Genomic DNA, 27,629 nt, shown 5'->3' with positions numbered 1-27,629 from the left:
TCTAAGAAACATCGTCTAAAGCCATACCTTTAACCACAGACTGCATTTAAGTGTGTAGATGTAAAAAAACAGAAAAGAATTGAGTTTATTTCGTTAACATGTGATTTTGTATGTTCATTCTTATTGCTCCAAATTATAATATGCTGTGCTAAACACGTTAACAAAAATAGCAAAACTACTCTTTTATCATATCAAGTTCACTTTCTAAGAAACCTCATCGTAGGACATAATTTCAATTACAATATAATGTGTGGGTGTATGAAAAAGAAAAGAGTTCCTTGAATGTACTTAAGTATGGTCATCATTATTGTTGCAAACTAATTCAACAAATAGTTCTTTGGTATAACTAAAATATACTGTTACTAAGAAAGTGAGCGAATTATAGTTATATAAAACCACTGTTAAACTTTCAAAGTAAAATGCACTAAAATATTTGTTTCACCCGCAGCTTAAAACTATACATGTTAAGGTGATGAATTGTTGTTTAGGATAATCACTGCAAGTTACAATCTAAGAGCAATAGGATCAAAACGAATTTAAAGTTATAGCCAAACCCATTCCAGGTTGACTTTGCCCGAGGGAGTTGAACATAGTCAATTAATGAATTAATTAAAGATGATTGAGTATTTTGACCGCTTCTAGTACATTAAGGAAAACTTGATATACAAAAAACACTCAATTTTAGATTATCGTCAACTGGTCAATTTTACTCATGTTCGAAGTTGTAAAAAAATATAAAGTTTTTCTTTAAATTTTGTTCAATATTTCAAGTCTTCCATAATATTTGTATTGCTTGATCTTCAAGCGTTAGATACATGTTTTTCTAAATAGTTGTGGCTTTGCACTAGAATTAAGTAACTGCAGGTACTATCAAGTCGGTACTTTGTGTCTTAAATCATTTTGTGAGTTTTTTATGCTTTGTGTCGATTTGAGGATTTAACTTTTTTCAACTAATATTTTCATACATTGTTCGCTGTTACACCACTGTCCCAGGAACATCACTTTACATCTAGTTACAAACTTGAGCTTAAACATATAGGTTAATCCTACCATGTATGTGCCTGTCTAAAGTCAGGTGTCTGTAATTGAGTGGTTCTGGTTCTTGTTTGATGCTCTATATCATATATTTTTTACGTTAATTGTTTTTGGTACATAAATAAAACCGTTTATCTAATTTGTTTACATGTTTCTTGTCGGTGCTTTTTATACTGAATAGAAAGGTTCATCAAATATATATATCAAAAGTCTTAAATATAAAAAAAAAATCAAAAAATTTGGAAAGAAACGTGGAACATTGAAAATATTTTATTCAAGATTGCATCTTTGGGTTTATAGTCTTTATTAAAATAATGTTATTATTGTTAATTTTAGAAGTATATGAAGAAAAAAAGATGTTTTCAAATGAGAGAGCTCTCCAATGTCACAGAAATTTACCACTCATACTTCAAATACAAAATAATAAACGTTTTTATTGATAGTTTTGTTATTTTTACTAAAAAAATATATCATGAAAAACAAATAATGATGTAAAATGTAAAACAAAAATATTTTTTTAATATAGTAAAACAAACGTGTCAAATCATTTATTTCATCACAGTTTCTTTTCCTTTCACACCTGGCATTAAAATATATGCCAATTAAACCAATAACAAATATTTTGTAATGCCTAAAGCTTTGCCAGGTGTGTATTCGTGTTTCTCTTTAGTACATCAACAGAATCATATTCTGTTCCAACAAATTGTTCTCCCCTTATGAGTGTTATGATTGCTGGCTTTACTTTGTCGTACACAGCATTTGAAGCAGCATTATCTGGCTTCCATAAGGTATGGTTCAAGCTGTTGTATTCATTTTCGGCTACTGCTTGTTTTTCTGATTTTTTATTTTGTCTTATGGCATCTTCTTTTAATTTAGATTTGCTGCCACTAATTTCATTTTCCGCATTATTGACTTCGTTTGACTCCGTTTGGTTTATTTGGTTGATATCGACATCAAAATGTTCTTCGTATAAATAGCTTGAAGCCGTTGGCATATCATCCAGTTGGATTTCCTCTACGGTTCTATTTGCTGGCTCTTTTATTCGAACTTTCTTTCTATTTCTGGAGAAAGAATCAGTTATATTAAACATATGATAATGTTTTTAATGAGTATAAAATATATATTAAATTTACTAAATTTGAAAAGCAGCAAGATGTCGATCATATCAATTTTAAGAGTAGCAACATCAATCAAAAACCGTTTCACATATCTGACGATTAAATAAGGATTAACAAGTGTTCTATAATATCATTTCCCAATAAAGATGTCAATTTTGAAAAATATTTACATTAACACAAACAAAATGACATTCTTTCATTTCTATTACTTTATGGTTTGTATTACCTGTATGTATTACACACTAACACTACAAAAACAGTTATGCCGATGAATCCAGTTACACTAATGCTTAAATATATTATACCTGCAATAAACACATAACAGCAGTATTAAACTTTAAGAAAGGAAAAACATAAAGTTTTTTTTTCTTCTGACGATTCAATCGTAAAGCCTTACCATGCTTTATAAGTCGAAAGTGACTTTACAAAAACAGATTCGCCTTAAACGCGCTATAAAAACGGTATAACCAAAACATTTAAAAACCAAGAATGTATGACTTCAAACCAAAAAGGACATACAAAATGTAGGCAAATTGATCCAAGGTAAACTCTTTTTCGAGGAAGCTGAAACCTCTCTTTTAAAATTATTTCTAAACTCACTAAAGATATTATTAAAATTTATAGGGTATACAACATGTTACCGAAGCATTGACACTGAGTAAATGATAAAGGCAGTTGTATCGACCAAGTGCTAGTAAAGGAATATAAATCTTATAAAGTTTGTGCTTTCGAATGAGCTTTCCTGAATTTACCATCAGAACGGACGCTCTAAAGTCTGGATATGACATTGTAATAATAATTTAAAGAAAAGAAACTCACAAGTTAAACTTACTGGAATTCGCAATGTGAAATTGTGTATAATTTGATAGCTTTGAAAATAGAGAATGTAAATGGGGAATGTTTGTTTGTTTTCATATTTAAACGGATTGTAAATTTTGCCAGCTTCAACATCAATTGAATGCTGTGTGCAACTGACTTAAACCTATTTCAGTATGGTTTATACAACATATGTTTACCATTGAACTTGATAATTGTGTATAAGTTGGTCAAATACCACTAGTCATGAATTCGGTTTGTCATATCCAATATACAGTAGAAATTTGCACTAGATTTTTTTCCAGCTACAGTTTTTTGCCACTATAAGTCAGCACTTGCATGTTTAAATATGTCTAGTCCATAAACACGTTCGTATTTTTTCATCAACAACATTTTCTCGTTTTGAATAATATATATCTATCCATCTATCTCCGTATCAATTTACGATATATTTTAAGTAAAACTTCTATACTAGCTCAATGTGATTGCACAAAAATCATTAGATATATTCGGATACGTGCATTTATTAAGTAAAACTTTGAAATATTGGACTTATCAGACAAACATTTTATGCAATTGTTATGCTCGATGGAGCATCTAAATTTAATTTTTTTTCTTTATGATATTTCATTATGTGCTTTACTTGATCTTATATAATAAGCATACTAGCTTTAGCTTAATTACTGTAATGTTCTTACATTCTCTTGTTGAACAAAAATAATTGCTCCTCGGTGATGGTGACTTGTTTTTCCATTCTGTATTATTACACATCATGTTTCGACAGTCTTTTATCACAGGACTGGTAATATTTTTAGAAAACGTGGTCACTATGCATGTAGATTCTGTATAAAAAAAATCGGTAAAATTACCAAATGTCAATTCTAACTGTAAACCACATAATAACAACGATCATCTTCCATCAACGACAGAACAGGACACCACACATAGCGACGTATCTTTGTGACGTTTATATAATTTTGAAATTCATACAATTCTTTTCACAAGTCCAAACAATTATAAGTATGAAAGTCTATTTTAGATAAATGCTTTGATGACGTCATAATTACTATATTTGGAATTACACAATACTTTATCCATGAAAATGGAAAGGTTCTCGACTACACTGACATATAAGACATATGTGAAATTTTCCAAAAATCCAGAATTCAAATCACAAATTATAAAACATAAACAAAAGCCAACCGAACCCACAAAAGACAATCATACAATATAGAAACATATATAATAAAGAGATAATAATGAAGACAACAATAATAGACAATACTATTAAAGTCCTTTTGTATATTAAAGTCTGCAATGGGAACTTGCAAAAGACTAACCGTCATTCCCGACATATATAATAGTTTGCTACAGTTTTTGTAATTCACAGAGTATTATTAGTTTCACTGTTAGTTATTGACCTAATATGAAATAAACCGGATCAGTTAATTCGGTATTGGAAAAAAAAAAAAAATCACAAAAATACTGAGCTCCGAGGGAAAACTCAAAACGGAAAGTTCCTAATCAAATTGCAAAATCAAAAGCTCAAACAAATCAATCGATTTGATAACATGTGTTATATTCCTGACTTGGAACAGGCATTTTCTTATGTAGAACATGGTGGATTGAACCTGGTTTTATATCTAACTAAACTTCTCACTTGTATGACAATCGCATTAAATTCCATTACATTGACAACGATGCACATGAACAAAACAAACAGACGTAATAGGTAAATGTCAAAAATAGGGGCATCGCAGTCAACATTGTTTTATATTCTTAATCACTAAACAATACAAAAAAATATGTAACAAAGAAGCACAAAATGGCATAACGACCAAGCACATTAGCAAAAATTAAAGACAAGAATACACAAATTTACCATAGTACCATTACACAATGACGGGATGTATAAGTACAGAGCCAAGTCATATATGTCTCAAAGTAACATAAAAAGGCATATGAACTAAGCAAAGAGCAAAAATGAAAGACAAGTATACAAACATGTTTTACAATAACATAATAACGGGATGTATATGTACAGAGCCACGCTATATGTATTGCGTATTAACACATTAGGAAAAATGAAAGACAAGAATACGAGAATATCATAAACAATAACATAATGATAGGATGTACAAGTACCACAAGTATCTTTATTACAATAAAAACATACAAATATTTAACAGCGAAGCACAAAAAGGCATAAATCAAATTTAACAACCTCATATATTGTTTTCTTATTTTTGAATTGTATGTATGTATGTTAAATCCACCCATAAACGATTGAAAAATTGTTAGTACTGGGACCGAATGGTTTGATTAACATAGACTCTGACGTAGAATCGCGCGTTTGACATCAGAATGTTAACGTCACACAGGTAAAGATATAAAAAGTACAGAGCCACGTCATATGTATAAAAAAAAACACACAAAAAAGTCACAGGGGCAAAGCAAAAATGAAATATGATACAAACAACACAATGACGGGATGCATAAGTACAAAGCCACGACAAAAAGAGAGCGAAGCACGAGTTTAACATGGAATTTACTGACCCCTTATGTACCGTATAAGGTCACTAGCACATTGTGTAACAAATTTATCTTTCCGACTACCTTTTATACTAATTATTTTGGATTGAAAAATTGTAAAAATTAAGTACAAAATTCTTTTTTGTTGATGATTAACTGATAAATATGAAACATTAAATAAATTTGGAGCCCAGTAATCAAGTCTTCAATATAAAGGATGGTTTCTACAAATCAAACGCCGACAAAACATTCTTATTATAAAAAAAATAAACTGATCACTACATGGGGGGTCTCATTGGGGGGTTCCGATCCCGGATCCCGCTTACTGTTTTGTCAGATTCCCGTATCCCGCTTACACTATGTACGTAAGCAATTCTCATTTTTTTGTCATTTCCCGGGTCCCGCTAGACCTCATTTCCCGTTTTCACGACACAATATTTTGACTTTCACGTGTCACGCTTACAAAAAATTGGCAATCCCGCATCACGCTTAGACCCCAATGAGACCCACTACATGTATAACAAAATAAATATATACGGTTTCCACGTGTTCACTTTTAATAAATGACAGAAAGCATGAGTAAGTTATTATTATTATTATTATTATGTAACAATGTGTGTGACTTCCAGAACAACACCGTTTTGGTTTTGTGAAAAGTAACTCAACTTCTATCCGCGTATTAAAAATAAAACAGGCACACCGAACTTATATTAGATATACACGTGATTGCTTTCAAACAATGATATTCTAAGAAATGTATAGTAGGAAAGATAAACAGAGTCCACAGATGTGCCAAGTCATGCAGTTCAATTGGTCAATAATGTCAAAGTAAAATGTCAATAAATAGGCAGCAGAACGAATGTTACCAACAAGTTTTATTTCTGGTAGAAAATCACTAGTTCATAGCTCCTTTGTTTTAATGTTAAATTCTGCAATTTCAAGCATTATGGCTACTTTTCCTTAAGTTCAAATCAAGTGGCAGTCGTTTCATGTCAAAACTAAAAAAATGTATACCTTATCCTAACTTGATCTGAAAAATTCAACATGATACCTTTAATTGCATATTAGAGAGAACTTGTTCCCGGAAGTTTCATAGTACAGAAACCGGTACTTCTGCTATGATCAACAGGGCACATATGCCCTCTTTTCATAGTTTTATATACTTTTTTTATTATTCTAACTAAACTTTCAACAAGGGTTCTACAGTGATCCCAAGTCCCCAAGCTTTCATTTGATACCAAATCTACCCATTGAAAAAGATACAGATATGCGACGGACCTATTTTGTTTTAAATATATACCACTTTCGTGTATATTTTTTTATGACTGGACCTGAATTATTTGTTCTATACCTTCAGTTGTGTCATATATGTCTACTTAGAAATACATATATTTTTGTTAAAATCTTTTGATATTTTGCATCTGCATGTGTTATTGACTACATTTACATATACTAATACTAATAGGGAATGTTTTCCTTGTAATTTATGTGCATTAAAAGATATCTCACTTTTGCATTAACCAGGTCTTTTACAATTTACTTTTTGAAATTAATATGCTATAAACTTCAATTGTTTGCAAATTTAAATACACAATTTCACCTGCATCTCCGTTTTTCTTCAGATCCTGTTCATTTCTTGGAATCACCACCCAGTATGTTTTATTACTTAGTTGGTTTGTTGTATTTTCTATGCCTTTTATGCAATCCATTGAAGATTCAACCCATTTATCGTGTGTGTCCATAACGTGTATACTTCTATTTTCTAACAATAAAGAAAGGTCCATTAAATAGAAATGGACGAGAACTTACAAAGTTATTCAAAATGACGATATAAGTTTAGTAACACACGGTAAGTGTGAAGGATTTATCTATGACAACAGTCACTTTGGCTCGTAACAACCTATTAGGCATAACAAATTTGCAATGTGTGAGTCATACTTAAATTTTCCTTAAAAGTCCAACCGAAGTCTCGTCTTTTAATTATATATCTGGAAGTGAAATTTAATTACTGTAGTATATGGTAGTTCGTTTATATTTCGTTTTTATTCAGGTGGAGGTGTCATCATTCTATTCATATCTATATGTTTAATTTGTGAATGTTTGTGATGTATTTTTTAAACATTTTTTGCTGCTTGATATCAATTGTCACATTAACTCTTTATGTCTGTTAAGGTTGGTCCCCAATGATCAATTCACGGATTTAAACAACTGTCAAAAAAATGGAACGTTCAGCTAGAAACCAGGTTTAATTTGCCAGTTTATATGGACTTCCCCCTATTTGATTTGCTATGAGGTTTTGTATTTTTGTTATACTTTTATACTTTAAATGAGATCATTGAATGTATCAAGGAAGCATAGCAAAACTTAGGAACATACTTTTTTTAAGGGAGAAGGTTTGGATCCATTAAAACGTTTAATCCCGCTGCAAATGTTTGCACCTGCCCTAAGTCAGGAATCTGATGTACAGTAGTTGTCGTTTGTTTATGTAATATATACGTGTTTCTCGTTTCTCGTTTTGTTTATATAGATTAGACCGTTGGTTTTCCCGTTTGAATGGTTTTATACTAGTAATTTTGGGGCCCTTTATAGCTTGTTGTTCGGTGTGAGCCAAGGCTCCGTGTTGAAGGCCGTACTTTAACCTATAATGGTTTACTTTTTTAAATTGTTATTTGGATGGAGAGTTGTCTCATTGGCACTCACACCACATCTGCCTTTATCTATAAAACAATTGCAAAAATAAAAGAATACACACAACTGTCACCCAAAAACATTACACCGGATACAACACGAAAGCAACAAAATCCCTTTTAAACGAATAAATTCTCAAGATGAGTAAAAACTAATAAAAAATACTAAAGTAAGCCAATTCTGTCACATGAGCTGTAATCGTTGTGTCGCCCGTGACAATAAACAATTTAACAATTTTTCATGTACTAGTTCAAAATTGCGATAACGACAAGTGGAATATATCTATGGTTATTATAAACACAGTTATTTTGCCGGTTTATCAACCTTTTTCTCGGTATTAATTAAGTCATCTATTTTTCATAAAAGTTGTTTGCTGTTGGTTGATGTTGGCATTTAGTTTTGTCGGTGTTTTGGACTTTCCCCTTTACCTTGGAATTCGATATTTTTGTTTTACGTCTTTTATATAACAACCGTGAAACCTTTTACGAAGATTTCGAATTCACCTTTAGGAATATTTTATTTTAACAGATTTGACGTTATCAGCAATCCTTAATAATGGATTCTTTTATTAGGAAGCAACAGCTGTATAGTATAATTTGATGTACAATTACTTAATGAAAATGAAAAGTTCACAGTTTAATGGAATTTCTATTGTTGAAGATCTGAGCTCTCTCTCGACTGCTAACATCCCAGCTGGTATCTAGCCATTCTAGGTAGCCTAAGGGTTTTAAATAATGAAAATATTTGAGAAGTATTTGTTTAATAGTACTGTGAAATACTTACAATAAAAACATTTTTTAAATGTTTTTTAGTAGAAAAATATCATTTATAAATCAAGTTGTAACTCGAAACGTTTGCATCTTATCTTAGTCGACGTCCTTACCGTCACATCTGATACACACATATGGCAGTTCTATACTACAATTAATCTTCAAGAAAGTAAGATCGCCATCTGGTGTCAATTGTATTGCTGCACATAGTTTCATCCGATAAGTTGTGTTATCAGCTTCAGCTGAAAAATTAAAATACAATTTCAACAAAGTATAAAATATTTTATTCCGAACACTTACAGCAGTGAAATGATTGCTTGAATTGAGATTGTAACTTATTTTACTGTAATTGTTAATATACATTATCATATCTTCAAGACATTTTGTCGTATAAAGAAATAAGAAGATGTGGTATAAGTGCCAATGACACAACTCTCCATCCAAGTCAAAATGTGGAAAAAAGTAAGCAATTAAAGGTCAACGTACGGCCTTCAACACAGAGCTTTGACCCACACAGAACAGCAAGCAATAAAGGCCACAGTATTACTAGTGTCAAAATCAATTCAAACTGGAAAACAGTCTAATCTATATCAACATCAATTAACGACAACCACTAAAACAGGCTTCTGATTTAGGACAGGTACATACAAATGCAGCGGGTTGGATGTTTTAACAGACACCAACCTTCACCCATACATGAAATAGTAGCGTAACATTACAACATTAAAAGACACGCTATGAAATGTAAATTGAAATGACTTAACTAGATCCAAAAGACATGTAGGAAAAAACAAGTAAAAATACAATAGAGGAATATTTTTGATCTATGATGGAATATTAATAAAATGTAAATTTTAAAAAAGACAATTCCAACCTAAGACAAAATGTCGTTTAATAAAATAACGTACACAGGTAAATATAAATATATAATAATTCAATAACGGACATATTTTTTTACAAAATAGAGGGATTATTATATTTACATTTTTCAAATGAATAGAAGTTTCGATGTTTTAAAGGCATAATTGTTTGCACGATTAACACGAAAACATAGTGCTAATTAAATATGTAAGCTGAGCTTATGGTTCTATAAGTGTTTAAGTCAATAACGGATCAGCAGTGATTTTAATAGAATATCTACTGTACATATTTAGTCACAACTTGATGTACTGGTTAAAACAAAATTATAAAATGTCAGTACATACCATTTGTTCTGCTGTAAAGCATTAAAGTGTTGATACCATAACAACAGTTTTCCTTGATTCTCCTACCAGAATGATTTAAGGCATTTGATATTCTTAACTTCTTTCGAAAACAATGACAGGTACTATCCTATGGGTGAAGAAGATTTGTTAAATTTAAAAAAAGTAAACATATGTTTTATTAAAACCTGAACGTTGATCTAATGGAACGTGATCTCAATATGATTCTTTTGCATGTACATTGTACTTAGTTCAAACTATATGCACGCTCCGGTTTTGTTGAAAAGGTCCAATCCGTTATTTACAAAAATATGGAATCATTCTTAAATTTAAACAATTTATATAGCCTGTTTGTTTTTGGAGCTAAGTTGAAGAATAAAGGTGTAACCCTTGCTATTAACTAACAAAATCAATTATCTCAATAAACGTGTATTTACTGTGTTTATCCAGTAACCTTTGTATTATCACAATAGCAATGGCTAAAACAGATGACCAAATTGCAGTTTGAATTCTACTCCACATGCATGGATTAGATTTTATCCATGTTTCTTTAACCTTAAAAATTGAAAGAACATCCCATATTCCAATTTGACATTATTGAGGAATGGTAGGACCTTTAAAACAGGATTTTGTCTTTACTTATTCGGGACTACGGAATTTCGTGTCTTTATATTCGGGGTTTCGGAATCGGACACCCGTAACCGCTAACCCCTAAATTTATAGATTCTGGAATTAAAATACCACCGACTATTTCCAGAAATAATTTGATTTTTTTTATCTACATGTAAATGTCGAAATATCCATCCCAATTACCCTGTACCAATATCATATATACTAACTCCAGATAGAATCATATACATGTATCTATGTAATACTAGTAAACTAACTCTAGATAGAATCATATACATGTATCTTATCTCATTTTATCCCTAGATTGTTTACTCTTTGTCAGCATAAAGGGAGTTTAATATATGTAACTGTGACTGTATGATGGTGCTTACAGGAAAGCTTAATTCCCGTGTGCAAAAAAAAAAATCTGTTACTACCGAATTGCTGATGGAGAAAGAATCGGAAGAAGACATTGATCATTGTGTTGATGATAATGTGCTACCTCTAGAAACACAGACTGCCCTAAAACGACTGAAAAAGAGCATGCATGAGTGGCGACAGATCTTCCAGTCTTGCCATTCTCCATGTTCAACACGATAAGGATGTCAGCAGACCAAATATTCTGAAACAATTTGACTGAACCGGCCATAAAAAAATTGGCAAACTCTACTGAATCGATGTTTGATCTATGTTCTGGAGACAGACTCAAATTGATATTTAAATGATTATTTTACTGTACATATAAATTTAAATAAAGTTTAAAATTTTGGTGTAAGTAAAAGTCTTTAAATACGAAAAATTTGTATAAAAAGTGTCCATATTCAAAACATTGTCAAACTCTCTGGAAATGCCTAGAATGCAGGAGTTTGCACCATTCATTTCATACCCCCCAAAAAACAATTATTTTGCCTCACTAAAATAATATGCCTAGTTACGGCCTTGTAATAAATAATATGAGTGTCAATTTAAATTTTGTTTCCTAACTGTGTATTGCTACCTTATACAACAATTCATTTTTTTTTAATTTCATAGTAACCGGTGTAGGAGAAGAAAAAATGCATATTCTTAATTTGAAATTCTTTTCATAAGTTCTTTTGTTATGTAATTATCGAAAATGTTTACTTCTTTATTGTAAAATACCTTTAGTCCAAAATAACCGAGTGTTTGGTCAATCGTATTACACTTGTTAACACATATTTGTATGCTAAATGATGTAGTTCCGATTTCAACTTCAAAGAATGTGTTATTTACTTCTCGTTCTGCTGTTGTATTAAACGCATGACAACCTGTAAAAAAATGTATCTTAGCTTTTTTGCAGTTAACATTGAGGTTTCCATACACCGTCGTTCTTCGTGTAATCAAAAAGATAGCATTGTCAAATCCCCTAAAGTTTACATATTCCAAAAGGTTTATACAGTCGCGGAGATTTGGCTAGCCATAAAAACAGGTTCAAACCGCCATTTTTTCTACAATGTAGAAAATGGTGGATTGAACCTGGTTGTTTAGCGCTAAACATCTCACTTGTACGACAGTCGCATCAATTTCCATTACATTGACAATGATGTATGAACAAAATTTCACCAAAAACTAGGGATGATTTCAGGTGCTACGGATTGGGTCCAAATGTGGAACCAGTCGTGTTGCTCATGTTGTTACAAAGCCGGTAAATAGTCTAATTCAGTAGTATTTGAGAGAGTATATATAAACAAGAGGTGATATTTTTTCAACATACTGATGTTTTTGTTATTAACTCTTGTTTGATTTTTACCAGTAACAATTATAGCGTAATGTTCCAATGCATATATGCATTACGGCGGCATCACAATACTTAGATACAAAATAAGCGAATTCATATAAATTTTATTGTATGGAAAGGCATTAATTGTAACTGATTCTGACGGGTTTTGTGTTGTTCAATCTTTTATTTTCTATGTAGTGTTCGGTTGACAGTTTTGTATTGTTAGTCTCTCTCGGATAATGGTGTTGTCCGGCTTTCTTCGATATATGAGTTAAATTGCTCCTTGATATCTTAATCCTCTTTATTTTATAGTATATAGTTTCGTATCTATAATTGACAATCAAGATGCTAAATAGTTAATTTTTTTTCATTGATTTTATGGCTTTTGAAAAAGCAACATTAAGGTGAAACATCTGAAAATTAAAAATGAACGCCGTAATCCATAGATGTTTTGGTTTTATCCGCTCTTCAACGTTTGAATTAGGTTTTGGACTTTCAAATATTTTGGCCTATAACAATATTGAATAGACATTAATTGTCGGAATGCGCTTCTAATGCAAAACCATTATTACTGTTAATGTTATAATAAGCGTGACTGCAACGGTTGTCTCAATTATTAAATTTTCGAGAAATTTTGAGATGTTTGGTCTTTCGTCAAAATTGAAAAACTAAGTATTATTGCCATACTATATATAAAAATATTGTTCGCGGTGGTATTTTCGAGAATAAACAGAGATAATTATGCAAATAATGTGATTTCACAGAATCCCAAACTTATCCACAATTTGCTGAAATATTACATTTTCAATTGGGTTACCAATTTTTTTTATGAAGAAAATATGCAAAAATTGATGTGCATTATTATTTGTCAATCTTCATTTTTTAATTCACAATTTGTAATAGGAAAAAATATGACTACATGTGATAAAATAAATGACATGAAAATTATAATGAATATGTTCAACGACTTGTCATTTTTAATACTGTGGTGGATGAGGAAATTAAAAGTTGAAATAAATTGACTTCCCTATCAGGACAATTAAATTAATAAATGAAATCTTATGTATTTTTAAAGATGTTTAAGTTAACTGGGTGAAGTGTAGCCTTCCTTCCTTCTTTTGATAACCAGAGTGTTGTTTATTGCTTGCAAAAGTAGGACTAGATTTAATGTACGCATCCTTTACATCGACCAATTATAAAGAACGTAGAAAATTATCTGCCACTTTTGATTTTCAGATTCTTCACCTATATGTTGCTTTTCAAATAATATAATAGGCAAAATCCATCCAGTAGAAACGAAAATTTGAGAAGAGAATTCAAAAAATGTCTCAAAGCTGAACAATATAGCTTATATTATTCTATTGCATGTTCATATTGATAGCGAGGTTGAGACTATCCCATATGACGTCGAACAAATCTTCATGTTACCCTCTGAGTATTATATTACTATCTGAACGTTGGGATTTCAAATTAGCGACGTAACTCGCAGGTAATGTTTACAAATTTTTTTTAGAGATAGTATAGTAGTTTTATTTTTAAATTATTTAATATCTAAAAACAAAACCAAAAGAATAAATGATTAAATGTTGATCGGTACTGATTAACGATATTATTGTAAATGTCGTGTTTGGTTACATAAACTAGCGGATATGAAAAAAATATGTAAATTAATATATTATGTTCAGGAAGTAAAAAAAGTAAAGGTAGTGGATTAAAACAGTCATCTCCCTTGGCTTGGGGGAAGAATTGATGGGCGTCAAGTTGGTTACCTATTCCCTATTCCCTATTCGTTACCTATTCCCTATTCCCTATTCGTTGCCTATTCGTTACCTATTCCCTATTCCCTATTCGTTACCTATTCGTTACCTATTCCCTATTCCCTATTCGTTGCCTATTCGTTACCTATTCCCTATTCCCTATTCGTTGCCTATTCGTTACCTATTCCCTATTCCCTATTCGTTACCTATTCGTTACCTATTCCCTATTCCCTATTCGTTACCTATTCGTTACTTATTTGATTTTTAATATCCTTCCCCCTTTTTAATTATGGCATGGAATAGTTTAATATGGCTGCCGTTACCATGGAAACGGCACAATTGTGAAAAAAATGAGTTTTTGGTTTTTGGTGAACTGTTTGGATATGCTTCAACTCAGAATCATCATATTTTAAAACAATGTAGGTGCCCACTATATACAGGTGTTGGATGATTTTGGCGATCATTGGAACTACTATGTTGCCATGGAAACTACACCAAAATTTTCAAAATTCTAAAAATGCTCAAAACTTCATGAAACTTCACAGTAATGATGAGCAACATTGGAGTTGGAATTTCCAAAATAGGTCTTGTTACCATGGAAACAATGCAAAAAGGTCAAAAATTTCAAAAATAAGAATTTTCCGCAAACTGGATGAAACTTTACAGGAATGGTAACTGGCATAGGCAGAGTTGGATTTTGAAGTTAGAATTTTCAAAATGGCCGCCGTAACCATGGAAACAGCAAAAATATCAAAAATTCAAAATGTTCAAACTTAATGAAACTTTGCAAAAATGTTACTAGACATCTGTAGATGCTCTCTTTGACTTTGGAATTGTCAAAATGGCTGCCGCTCACCTAGTAATAGGGGGAAGGGGTGCCTTCCGTTATTGCTAGCAATTACAAATCTAGTTGTTAATAGTCTTACATATGGTAATAGTTCTGAATTGGTTGAGGTAAAATGATCTTTTTATGACCTATTTATATGTGTTTGTGCTCAACCGATCCTTTTACTTCATGTTCGATACGCATTTGTTCCTTACTTGTTTTTTATACGTTCTACCTTTTAACTGCTTTATGTCCGTATGTTTGAAGATGGATCTTGGTTCGACGGGATGAAATCACCGTGTTAGCGCTTGCGTAAAAACGAAGATGTGGTATGATTGCCAATGAGACAACACTCCACATTAGACCAAAATGACACAGAAATTATCAACTATAGTTCAATGTACGGCCTTCAACAATGAGCATAGCCCAAACCGTGTAGTCACCTAAAAAGGCCCAGACATGACAACCTCATACAATTGAAACAACAAAACTGACGGCCGTATTTCATATACAAAAAAATAAACGGAAATATGTAACACAAAAACAAACGATAACTACTTAATTTCAGGCTCTTGTCTAGGGACAGGCACATACTTACATAATGTGGTAGAGTTAAACATGTAAGCAGGGTGTACATCGTTTCGGAGCATGCTATTACCTTGTTTAATTCGTTCCATCACTCGCTTATAATTCGCTTATAATACGTGTATCTTACGTTGCACCTTTTAAAACATGATTTTCAATTGTTTTGTTGTCTCTGGTGGAAGATTTGGGCTCTTAGAGGTGATATAACTCTATAAGTGCATTTGTATCCGTTCCAGCGGTCGGATAATACCCTGTTAAATATTCGTTACTAATTCGCTTTTAAAAAGTTTGTTGTACGTTGCACCTTTTAGAAAAGGATTTCCAATTGTGTTCATATCTCTGGTGGTTATAATGTGTTCTTATAGATGAAATACCCCTATAAGCGCATATGTACTCGTTCCAGCGATCGGTTAATACCCTGTTACCTATTCGTTACCTATTCGTTACCTATTCACTTATAGTACGTTTGTTGTACGTTGCACCTTTTAGAAAAGGATTTTCAATTAAATTCATATCTCTGGTGGTAACAATGTGTTCTTAGAGATGAAATGACCCTATTAGAGCGCATGTACCCGTTCCAGCGCTCGGTAAATAACCTGTTACCTATTCGTTACTTATTCGCTTTTAATGCGCGGGGTATACGGTGCACCTTGAAATAAATCGTTTTTTAATTGTGTTCAGGTCTCTGGTGGTAAGAATGTGTTCTTAGAGATGAAATTACCCTATTAGCGCGCATGTACCCGTTCCAGCGCTCGGTTAATACCCTGTTACCTATTCGTTACCTATTCGTTACCTATTCGCTTATAATACATTTTTTTATACGTTGCACCTGTTAGAAAAGGATTTTCAATTATGTCCAGGTCTCAGGTGGTAACAATGTGTTCTTAGAGATGAAATGACCCCATTAGAGCGCATGTACCCGTTCCAGCGCTCGGTAAATAACCTGTTACCTATTCGTTACCTATTCGCTTTTATTGCGCGGGGTATATGGTGCACCTTGAAATAAATCGTTTTTTAATTGTGTTCAGGTCTCTGGTGGTAAGAATGTGTTCTTAGAGATGAAATTACCCAATTAGCGCGCATGTACCCGTTCCAGCGCTCGGTTAATACCCTGTTACCTATTCGTTACCTATTCGTTACCTATTCGCTTATAATACATTTTTTATACGTTGCACCTGTTAGAAAAGGATTTTCAATTATGTCCAGGTCTCAGGTGGTAACAATGTGTTCTTAGAGATGAAATTACCCTATTAGCACTCATGTACCCGTTCCAGTGCTCGGTAAATAATCTTGTTACCTATTCGTTACCTATTCGCTTTTAATGCGCGGGGTATACGCTGCAACTTGAAATAAATCGTGTTTTAATCGTGTTCATGTCTGGTGTTAACAATGTGTTCTTAGAGATGAAATGACTCCATGAGAGCGCATGTACCCGTTCCAGCGCTCGGTAAATAACCTGTTACCTATTCGTTACTTATTCGCTTTTAATGCGCGGGGTATACGGTGCACCTTGAAATAAATCGTTTTTTAATTGTGTTCAGGTCTCTGGTGGTAAGAATGTGTTCTTAGAGATGAAATTACCCTATTAGCGCGCATGTACCCGTTCCAGCGCTCGGTTAATACCCTGTTACCTATTCGTTACCTATTCGTTACCTATTCGCTTATAATACATTTTTTATACGTTGCACCTGTTAGAAAAGGATTTTCAATTATGTCCAGGTCTCAGAAGGTAACAATGTGTTCTTAGAGATGAAATGACCCCATTAGAGCGCATGTACCCGTTCCAGCGCACGGTAAATACCCTGTTACCTATTCGTTACCTATTCACTTATAGTACGTTTGTTGTACGTTGCACCTTTTAGAAAAGGATTTTCAATTAAATTCATATCTCTGGTGGTAACAATGTGTTCTTAGAGATGAAATGACCCTATTAGAGCGCATGTACCCGTTCCAGCGCTCGGTAAATAACCTGTTACCTATTCGTTACTTATTCGCTTTTAATGCGCGGGGTATACGGTGCACCTTGAAATAAATCGTTTTTTAATTGTGTTCAGGTCTCTGGTGGTAAGAATGTGTTCTTAGAGATGAAATTACCCTATTAGCGCGCATGTACCCGTTCCAGCGCTCGGTTAATACCCTGTTACCTATTCGTTACCTATTCGTTACCTATTCGCTTATAATACATTTTTTTATACGTTGCACCTGTTAGAAAAGGATTTTCAATTATGTCCAGGTCTCAGGTGGTAACAATGTGTTCTTAGAGATGAAATGACCCCATTAGAGCGCATGTACCCGTTCCAGCGCTCGGTAAATAACCTGTTACCTATTCGTTACCTATTCGCTTTTATTGCGCGGGGTATATGGTGCACCTTGAAATAAATCGTTTTTTAATTGTGTTCAGGTCTCTGGTGGTAAGAATGTGTTCTTAGAGATGAAATTACCCAATTAGCGCGCATGTACCCGTTCCAGCGCTCGGTTAATACCCTGTTACCTATTCGTTACCTATTCGTTACCTATTCGCTTATAATACATTTTTTATACGTTGCACCTGTTAGAAAAGGATTTTCAATTATGTCCAGGTCTCAGGTGGTAACAATGTGTTCTTAGAGATGAAATTACCCTATTAGCACTCATGTACCCGTTCCAGTGCTCGGTAAATAATCTTGTTACCTATTCGTTACCTATTCGCTTTTAATGCGCGGGGTATACGCTGCAACTTGAAATAAATCGTGTTTTAATCGTGTTCATGTCTGGTGTTAACAATGTGTTCTTAGAGATGAAATGACTCCATTAGAGCGCATGTACCCGTTCCAGCGCTCGGTAAATAACCTGTTACCTATTCGTTACTTATTCGCTTTTAATGCGCGGGGTATACGGTGCACCTTGAAATAAATCGTTTTTTAATTGTGTTCAGGTCTCTGGTGGTAAGAATGTGTTCTTAGAGATGAAATTACCCTATTAGCGCGCATGTACCCGTTCCAGCGCTCGGTTAATACCCTGTTACCTATTCGTTACCTATTCGTTACCTATTCGCTTATAATACATTTTTTATACGTTGCACCTGTTAGAAAAGGATTTTCAATTATGTCCAGGTCTCAGAAGGTAACAATGTGTTCTTAGAGATGAAATGACCCCATTAGAGCGCATGTACCCGTTCCAGCGCACGGTAAATAACCTGTTACCTATTCGTTACCTATTCGCTTTTAATGCGCGGGGTATACGGTGCACCTTGAAATAAATCGTTTTTTAATTGTGTTCAGGTCTCTGGTGGTAAGAATGTGTTCTTAGAGATGAAATTACCCTATTAGCGCGCATGTACCCGTTCCAGCGCTCGGTTAATACCCTGTTACCTATTCGTTACCTATTCGTTACCTATTCGCTTATAATACATTTTTTTATACGTTGCACCTGTTAGAAAAGGATTTTCAATTATGTCCAGGTCTCAGGTGGTAACAATGTGTTCTTAGAGATGAAATTACCCTATTAGCGCTCATGTACCCGTTCCAGTGCTCGGTAAATAATCTTGTTACCTATTCGTTACCTATTCGCTTTTAATGCACGGGGTATACGCTGCAACTTTGTGTTCATGTCTGGTGGTAACAATGTGTTCTTAGAGATGAAATGACCCCATTAGAGCGCATGTACCCGTTCCAGCGCTCGGTAAATAACCTGTTACCTATTCGTTACTTATTCGCTTTTAATGCGCGGGGTATACGGTGCACCTTGAAATAAATCGTTTTTTAATTGTGTTCAGGTCTCTGGTGGTAAGAATGTTATCTTAGAGATGAAATTACCCTATTAGCGCGCATGTACCCGTTCCAGCGCTCGGTTAATACCCTGTTACCTATTCGTTACCTATTCGTTACCTATTCGCTTTTAATGCGCGGGGTATACGCTGCACCTTGAAATAAATCGTGTTTTAATTGTGTTCATGTCTGGTGGTAACAATGTGTTCTTAGAGATGAAATGACCCTATTAGCGCGCATGTACCCGCTCCAGCGCTCGATAAATACCCTGTTACCTATTCGTTATCTATTCACTTATAATACGTTTGTTGTACGTTGCACCTTTTAGAAAAGGATTTTTAATTCAGTTCATATCTCTGGTGGTAATAATGTGTTCTTTTAGATGAAATACCCCTATTAGCGCGTATGTACTCGTTCCAGCGCTCAGTTAATACCCTGCTACTTATTCGTTCCTTATTTGCTTTTAATGCACGAGGTATACGTTGCACCTTGAAATAAATCGTTTTTTTAATTGTGTTCATGTCTCTGGTGGTAACAATGTGTTCTTAGAGATGAAATGACCCTATTTCAAGGTGCAACGTATACCTCGTGCATTAAAAGCAAATAAGGAACGAATAAGTAGCAGGGTATTAACTGAGCGCTGGAACGAGTACATACGCGCTAATAGTGGTATTTCATCTAAAAGAACACATTATTACCAACAGAGATATGAAAAATCCTTTTCTAAAAGGTGCAACGTACAACAAACGTATTATAAGTGAATAGGTAACGAATAGGTAACAGGGTATTTATCGAGCCCTGGAACGGGTACATACGCGCTAATAGGATCATTTCATCTCTAAGAACACATTGTTACCACCAGAGACCTGAACACAATTAAAAAACGATTTATTTCAAGGTGCACCGTATACCCCGCGCATTAAAAGCGAATAAGTAACGAATAGGTAACAGGTTATTTACCGAGCGCTGGAACGGGTACATGCGCTCTAATAGGGTCATTTCATCTCTAAGAACACATTGTTACCACCAGACATGAACACAATTAAAACACGATTTATTTCAAGTTGCAGCGTATACCCCGCGCATTAAAAGCGAATAGGTAACGAATAGGTAACAAGATTATTTACCGAGCACTGGAACGGGTACATGAGCGCTAATAGGGTAATTTCATCTCTAAGAACACATTGTTACCACCTGAAACATGGACATAATTGAAAATCCTTTTTCTAACAGGTGCAACGTATAAAAAAATGTATTATAAGCGAATAGGTAACGAATAGGTAACGAATAGGTAACAGGGTATTAACCGATCGGTGGAACGGGTACATGCGCGCTAATAGGGTAATTTCATCTCTAAGAACACATTCTTACCACCAGAGACCTGAACACAATTAAAAAACGATTTATTTCAAGGTGCACCGTATACCCCGCGCATTAAAAGCGAATAGGTAACGAATAGGTAACAGGTTATTTACCGAGCGCTGGAACGGGTACATGCGCTCTAATGGGGTCATTTCATCCTTAAGAACACATTGTTACCACCTGAGACCTGGACATAATTGAAAATCCTTTTCTAACAGGTGCAACGTATAAAAAAATGTATTATAAGCGAATAGGTAACGAATAGGTAACGAATATGTAACAGGGTATTAACCGAGCGCTGGAACGGGTACATGCGCGCTAATAGGGTAATTTCATCTCTAAGAACACATTCTTACCACCAGAGACCTGAACACAATTAAAAAACGATTTATTTCAAGGTGCACCGTATACCCCGCGCATTAAAAGCGAATAAGTAACGAATAGGTAACAGGTTATTTACCGAGCGCTGGAACGGGTACATGCGCTCTAATGGGGTCATTTCATCTCTAAGAACACATTGTTACCACCAGACATGAACACAATTAAAAAACGATTTATTTCAAGGTGCACCGTATACCCCGCGCATTAAAAGCGAATAGGTAACGAATAGGTAACAAGATTATTTACCGAGCGCTGGAACGGGTACATGCGCTCTAATGGGGTCATTTCATCTCTAAGAACACATTAGTACCACCTGAGACCTGGACATAATTGAAAATCCTTTTCTAACAGGTGCAACATATAAAAAAATGTATTATATGCGAATAGGTAACGAATAGGTAACGAATAGGTAACAGGTTATTTACCGAGCGCTGGAACGGGTACATGCGCTCTAATGGGGTCATTTCATCTCTAAGAACACATTGTTACCACCAGACATGAACACAATTAAAACACGATTTATTTCAAGTTGCAGCGTATACCCCGCGCATTAAAAGCGAATAGGTAACAAGATTATTTACCGAGCACTGGAACGGGTACATGAGCGCTAATAGGGTAATTTCATCTCTAAGAACACATTGTTACCACCTGAGACCTGGACATAATTGAAAATCCTTTTCTAACAGGTGCAACGTATAAAAAATGTATTATAAGCGAATAGGTAACGAATAGGTAACAGGGTATTAACCGAGCGCTGGAACGGGTCCATGCGCGCTAATAGGGTAATTTTATCTCTAAGAACACATTCTTACCACCAGAGACCTGAACACAATTAAAAAAACGATTTATTTCAAGGTGCACCGTATACCCCGCGCATTAAAAGCGAATAAGTAACGAATAGGTAACAGGTTATTTACCGAGCGCTGGAACGGGTACATGCGCTCTAATGGGGTCATTTCATCTCTAAGAACACATTGTTACCACCAGACATGAACACAATTAAAACACGATTTATTTCAAGTTGCAGCGTATACCCCGCGCATTAAAAGCGAATAGGTAACAAGATTATTTACCGAGCACTGGAACGGGTACATGAGCGCTAATAGGGTAATTTCATCTCTAAGAACACATTGTTACCACCTGAGACCTGGACATAATTGAAAATCCTTTTCTAACAGGTGCAACGTATAAAAAAATGTATTATAAGCGAATAGGTGACGAATAAGTAACGAATAGGTAACAGGGTATTAACCGAGCGCTGGAACGGGTACATGCGCGCTAATAGGGTAATTTCATCTCTAAGGACACATTCTTACCACCAGAGACCTGAAAACAATTAAAAAACGATTTATTTCAAGGTGCACCGTATACCCAGCGCATTAAAAGCGAATAGGTAACGAATAGGTAACAGGTTATTTACCGAGCGCTGGAACGGGTACATGCGCTCTAATGGGGTCATTTCATCTCTAAGAACACATTGTTACCACCTGAGACCTGGACATAATTGAAAATCCTTTTCTAACAGGTGCAACGTATAAAAAAATGTATTATAAGCGAATAGGTAACGAATAGGTAACGAATAGGTAACAGGGTATTAACCGAGCGCTGGAACGGGTACATGCGCGCTAATAGGGTAATTTCATCTCTAAGAACACATTCTTACCACCAGAGACCTGAACACAATTAAAAACGATTTATTATTCTAAGAGTGTTTTGTTTTGTTTTAAGAATATAGTTTTCTTTTTTTTTTATTATTTATTTTCCTTTTTCTTTTTCTTTGTTTCTTTTTGTCTTTTGCGGGCTTGTTTGGCGGTTTATTTTTGTAGGGCCCGCAATTGTGTATACTCTATGTCATGTATGTGTATAAATTATTTGTTAAATGAACTTGTACAATAATTTTCGGCCAAAATAAAAGTTTTACTTATCTTGTTATATATTCTGAGCCAAAGATAATTGTATAGTTTTTAATTCTAAAAACGCATAATTATATGCGAAGTTCGTTTTCTTCGACATTTCGTAATTCTCTACTTTCTATCGTATATGTTCAGTGAGTACTTCTTAGTAACTTTGTAATCATTATTAGATATATTTTCGATTAGTTACCCTCCCACCCATCCTTAATGTTTAATTATTGTACTTGTGAGTTTAATATTGACAGATTTAATTTGTGCGGTTTATTTTTGTAGGGCCCGCAATTGTGTATACTCTATGTCATGTATGTGTATAAATTATTTGTTAAATGAACTTGTACAATAATTTTCGGCCAAAATAAAAGTTTTATTTATCTTGTTATATATTCTGAGCCAAAGATAATTTTTGATATTTTTGCTGTTTCCATGGTTACGGCGGCCATTTTGAAAATTCTAACTTCAAAATCCAACTCTGCCTATGCCAGTTACCATTCCTGTAAAGTTTCATCCAGTTTTCGGAAAATTCTTATTTTTGAAATTTTTGACCTTTTTGCATTGTTTCCATGGTAACAAGACCTATTTTGGAAATTCCAACTCCAATGTTGCTCATCATTACTGTGAAGTTTCATGAAGTTTTGAGCATTTTTAGAATTTTGAAAATTTTGGTGTAGTTTCCATGGCAACATAGTAGTTCCATTGATCGCCAAAATCATCCAACACCTGTATATAGCGGGCACCTACATTGTTTTAAAATATGATGATTCTGAGTTGAAGCATATCCAAACAGTTCACCAAAAACCAAAAACTCATTTTTTTCACAATTGTGCCGTTTCCATGGTAACGGCAGCCATATTAAACTATTCCATGCCATAATTAAAAAGGGGGAAGGATATTAAAAATCAAATAAGTAACGAATAGGTAACGAATAGGGAATAGGGAATAGGTAACGAATAGGCAACGAATAGGGAATAGGGAATAGGTAACGAATAGGTAACGAATAGGGAATAGGGAATAGGTAACGAATAGGTAACGAATAGGGAATAGGGAATAGGTAACGAATAGGTAACGAATAGGGAATAGGGAATAGGTAACGAATAGGCAACGAATAGGGAATAGGGAATAGGTAACGAATAGGGAATAGGGAATAGGTAACCAACTTGACGCCCATGAAGAATTGTTCACTATCGAAAAGTCATATTTCCCTCGAGCGATGCCCTCGCAAAATATGAATTTTCTCGGGTGAACAAATCTGCATATCTCCTTCATTAGAAACAAACGTGTAATATTGAACACACTGCAATTGTCTATACATGTGAATTGTCTGTATGTTTTTTTTATATAAAAAAATATAAATACTTTTTCTTACCATGATATTGAATCCCTTGTAGAGATCGATTTTTAGTCTTTATCCACATTAAAACATCAGATACAGCATTCCAAGTTGCATGTTCTCCGTTTTGATCATACTTTCTTAAGCTGGTGTATTTTTGACATACCGATGATAACACCACACTGTTTTCGAGTAATATTTCATTTGAAATGTTTATTACCTGACCTGTGAAATATGAATTAAAAAAATATATGTAATATATTAGTTAAAACCGTGTTGCTAGAACTTTAGTATGATAATCTATGTGATTATCAGCCGCGAGCCACAATGTGAAATTTTTAGGCGAATAAGCGCAGCTAACGAGCTAAAAAGCTTTACATTGTGTCGAGCGGATGATATTATACGATATCTATACGAAGAAAACCCGATTATCTGTTTATCGTTCTATTACTTGTCTCCCCCTCCTCAAGAAAGTTTTATGCTTGACGAAAGCAAGCTTGATAAGTACCGATTATAAGGTTGTCTGCATAGTGATATCGTAAAATATCAACTGCGAGTCACAATATGAAGCTTGTCGTCGAGTGAACGCAGCAAACGAGATAAAAAAGAATTCATATTTTGTCGAGCAGCTGATATTTTACAATATCAATATGCAGATAACCTGATAATCAGTTTATCGGGTTGTATTTGCGTCGTTTGGAACTGTTTTCTTTGTTTCACCAGCAAACCGAAAGATGATTTGATAAGTTCGGGTCAAACACTATGACGTCGCTGATATGTCAAAGTTATTAGGGCCGGGTCAAAGTGTATGACGTCACAAAGCCGTGCTATGCAATTTTATTTTAAAAGATCTAAGCATAGTGATATAGACAATAGGCCGACCGATAACGCCTCCTCACACATTGTTACGTCGCTGATAATGTCCGTGATATGAGAAGTACGGAGCGACTGAAAAGGTGGATTTAGACTAGGAAGGACGATTAAACAGCATATTCACCTGTGGAATAAGTATACTAACCACGCTAAACGTCGCCGTTCACACAATTTTACCTATATATTTACGGTAAAATTGTTTCGTGTTCAGTTGGTTTTGGTAAACATGTTTCATTACATATGGTTTCTTTCTCGTAATACGGAATAAAACAATTCTTAAATTATGTTTCGTTTAATATGACGTTAATTGACTTTTGAAAATCTGACATGTACTCTATTTATTATTGATTATTTAAGAAATAATTGATGCAAGCTATACTTTATTGTAGTTTTAACATGGGTAGGCATTATATTCGTGATTATTTTTGCCTAAAATAACACGAATATAATGCCTACCCATGTTAAAACTACAATAAAGTAGTAGCTTGCATCAGTTATTTCGATTCTGATTCTGATTAGGACAATTAGGGCAATTCTATGTTCGATTGTTATAAGTGTAGCGTGTTTGTGAAGGCTCTTCCATGAACCTTCCTTTTTCATTTGTACACCAGCAAACGACTGGCAATGTTATTTTTCAGAGGGAGGAGTTTGAACAGTCAGCATGAACGGTTGTCGTAAGCGTATGAATCTGTATAGGTCAAATATGTTAATTTCCAAATGCAACTCATTACAGTCATAACAAATGAATTAGTAACAACATGTGCATCATTTAAGAGTTTGGAAGTGTTTTAAATTAATGAAATATATTAAATGCATGAAAATTTGATAAAATTCATTATTCTGCAGAAGTCAATATACGCATGTGCAAACAGATTTATTGGATTTAGAGCATGGGTTTATTCACAAAGCGAAAGAAGCACGTCATATAAGAATCTGATTCCCTTTTAATATATCGGCTAACATTTGATAAAACACTTATACCATGATACCTATTATTTTATGTTTAATACACAATTTAAGTTTAATAAAGCAACCAAAAATCAATCAATTTAAGTTTAAAGTCTAAATTGTAATAACAAACAAGTAAGATATGTTCATAGATATACATCATTATATGCGTTTTATCATGAAGAATGATTATGCAGTCTTGAGTCGTCAGTTTTAACATCCGATTTATACAACTTGTACTAATTTAAGTTAAGGAAGTAAATTTGTTTTCGATGTTACAAGGGTTCAAAATTTGGTTTGTGGAATAAGCATACAAAAAAGGCATGTTGATTCGAACATGTTTTATATGACTAGAGACTCAAAATGAGTTGATTACTTTAAAGAAGAAGAATGTTTTAGACATTCATTTCCGATAAAAATTGAAGTTTCTTTCTTTTATTTGTTATTCAGGTTTTAGTAAGCTACAGTAACTATAATTTTTCCATTATTTGTCTAGTTAATGCTGTCATGATTTTAAAATAAAATTCTGTTCTCATATTCCCCCAGGTTATTTTCGTGTCGGGTCGCTGATTCCTAGACGGATTATTTACTCCCGTAAAATTCACTGGAATACGATGGCGGCATGAGAAAGGACACGAGGAGAAGCTAATGGGTATGATTGACCAGGGTTGCGTTCAATATCGTAGCGGCTACGTAGTGCTACGTAGATTTATGACTATTGCACGAGTACCTAGCCTAGCTGCTATCAAAATCTATGTAGCAGCTAGGCTAGCTACACGTTCAATAGTCATAAATCTACGTAGCCCTACGTAGCCGATACGTAAAGGTATTGAACGCAACTCTGCCCTTATGGCGTATCAAGAATCAATGGGGGTCATAGCAATGGAAAACTAAAAAATACGATACATGTTTGAATTTCACAGTCACACCTCCTATTTCAAAATCTCTAAACAACAAATGAATTTTTTATATTATTACTTACCAATGTAGATTATGAAAAATATCATACACACATTATTGAATTCGTCCATTGTGTATTAACGTCCCGAGTCGTTCTGACATGACTAACCCCTTCCTGGTTACATATTCACATATTCACATATAATTTCCGGATGATTATAAACTAAAACAATACAAATATTTAAACATAGAAATTTGATGATTTGTACTATACATTCAATTAGACTATTAAACGAAATATTTAATTTTACGTTTCACAAAAAAAGTATAGAAAGCAATTATGGTCAACTTAGCTTATCCGGAAACACTTAACATTTTAAATAAGTTTAAGATCATCATGACAAGGACATTTGGTTATATTTATATATATATACAGGTCTTCGTTTACCTACATATCAAAGAAAAGGAACTTCCATGTTTCTTATTTCCTTAATTTAGTAAAT

The 27,629-nt window shown here is 33.8% G+C and overlaps 1 protein-coding gene across 1 annotated transcript; it reads right to left on the bottom strand.

The window, feature by feature from the left end:
• Positions 1–1,449: 1,449 nt before the first annotated feature.
• LOC139512339 (uncharacterized) lies at positions 1,450–27,400 on the bottom strand. Its single transcript, XM_071299901.1, has 9 exons — positions 27,209–27,400; positions 24,442–24,630; positions 11,911–12,056; positions 10,165–10,291; positions 9,073–9,201; positions 7,102–7,263; positions 3,668–3,811; positions 2,380–2,458; positions 1,450–2,096 (listed from the first exon to the last, which is right to left on the bottom strand). Exons 1-9 carry the CDS (start codon positions 27,255–27,257, stop codon positions 1,667–1,669), a joined length of 1,455 nt encoding a protein of 484 aa, XP_071156002.1. The 5' UTR covers positions 27,258–27,400; the 3' UTR covers positions 1,450–1,666.
• Positions 27,401–27,629: the final 229 nt, after the last annotated feature.

The sequence above is a fragment of the Mytilus edulis genome, chromosome 2 (assembly GCF_963676685.1).
Source record: "Mytilus edulis chromosome 2, xbMytEdul2.2, whole genome shotgun sequence".
Taxonomy (NCBI): Eukaryota; Metazoa; Mollusca; class Bivalvia; order Mytilida; family Mytilidae; genus Mytilus; species Mytilus edulis.
This window is presented reverse-complemented; position numbering and strand designations above follow the sequence as displayed.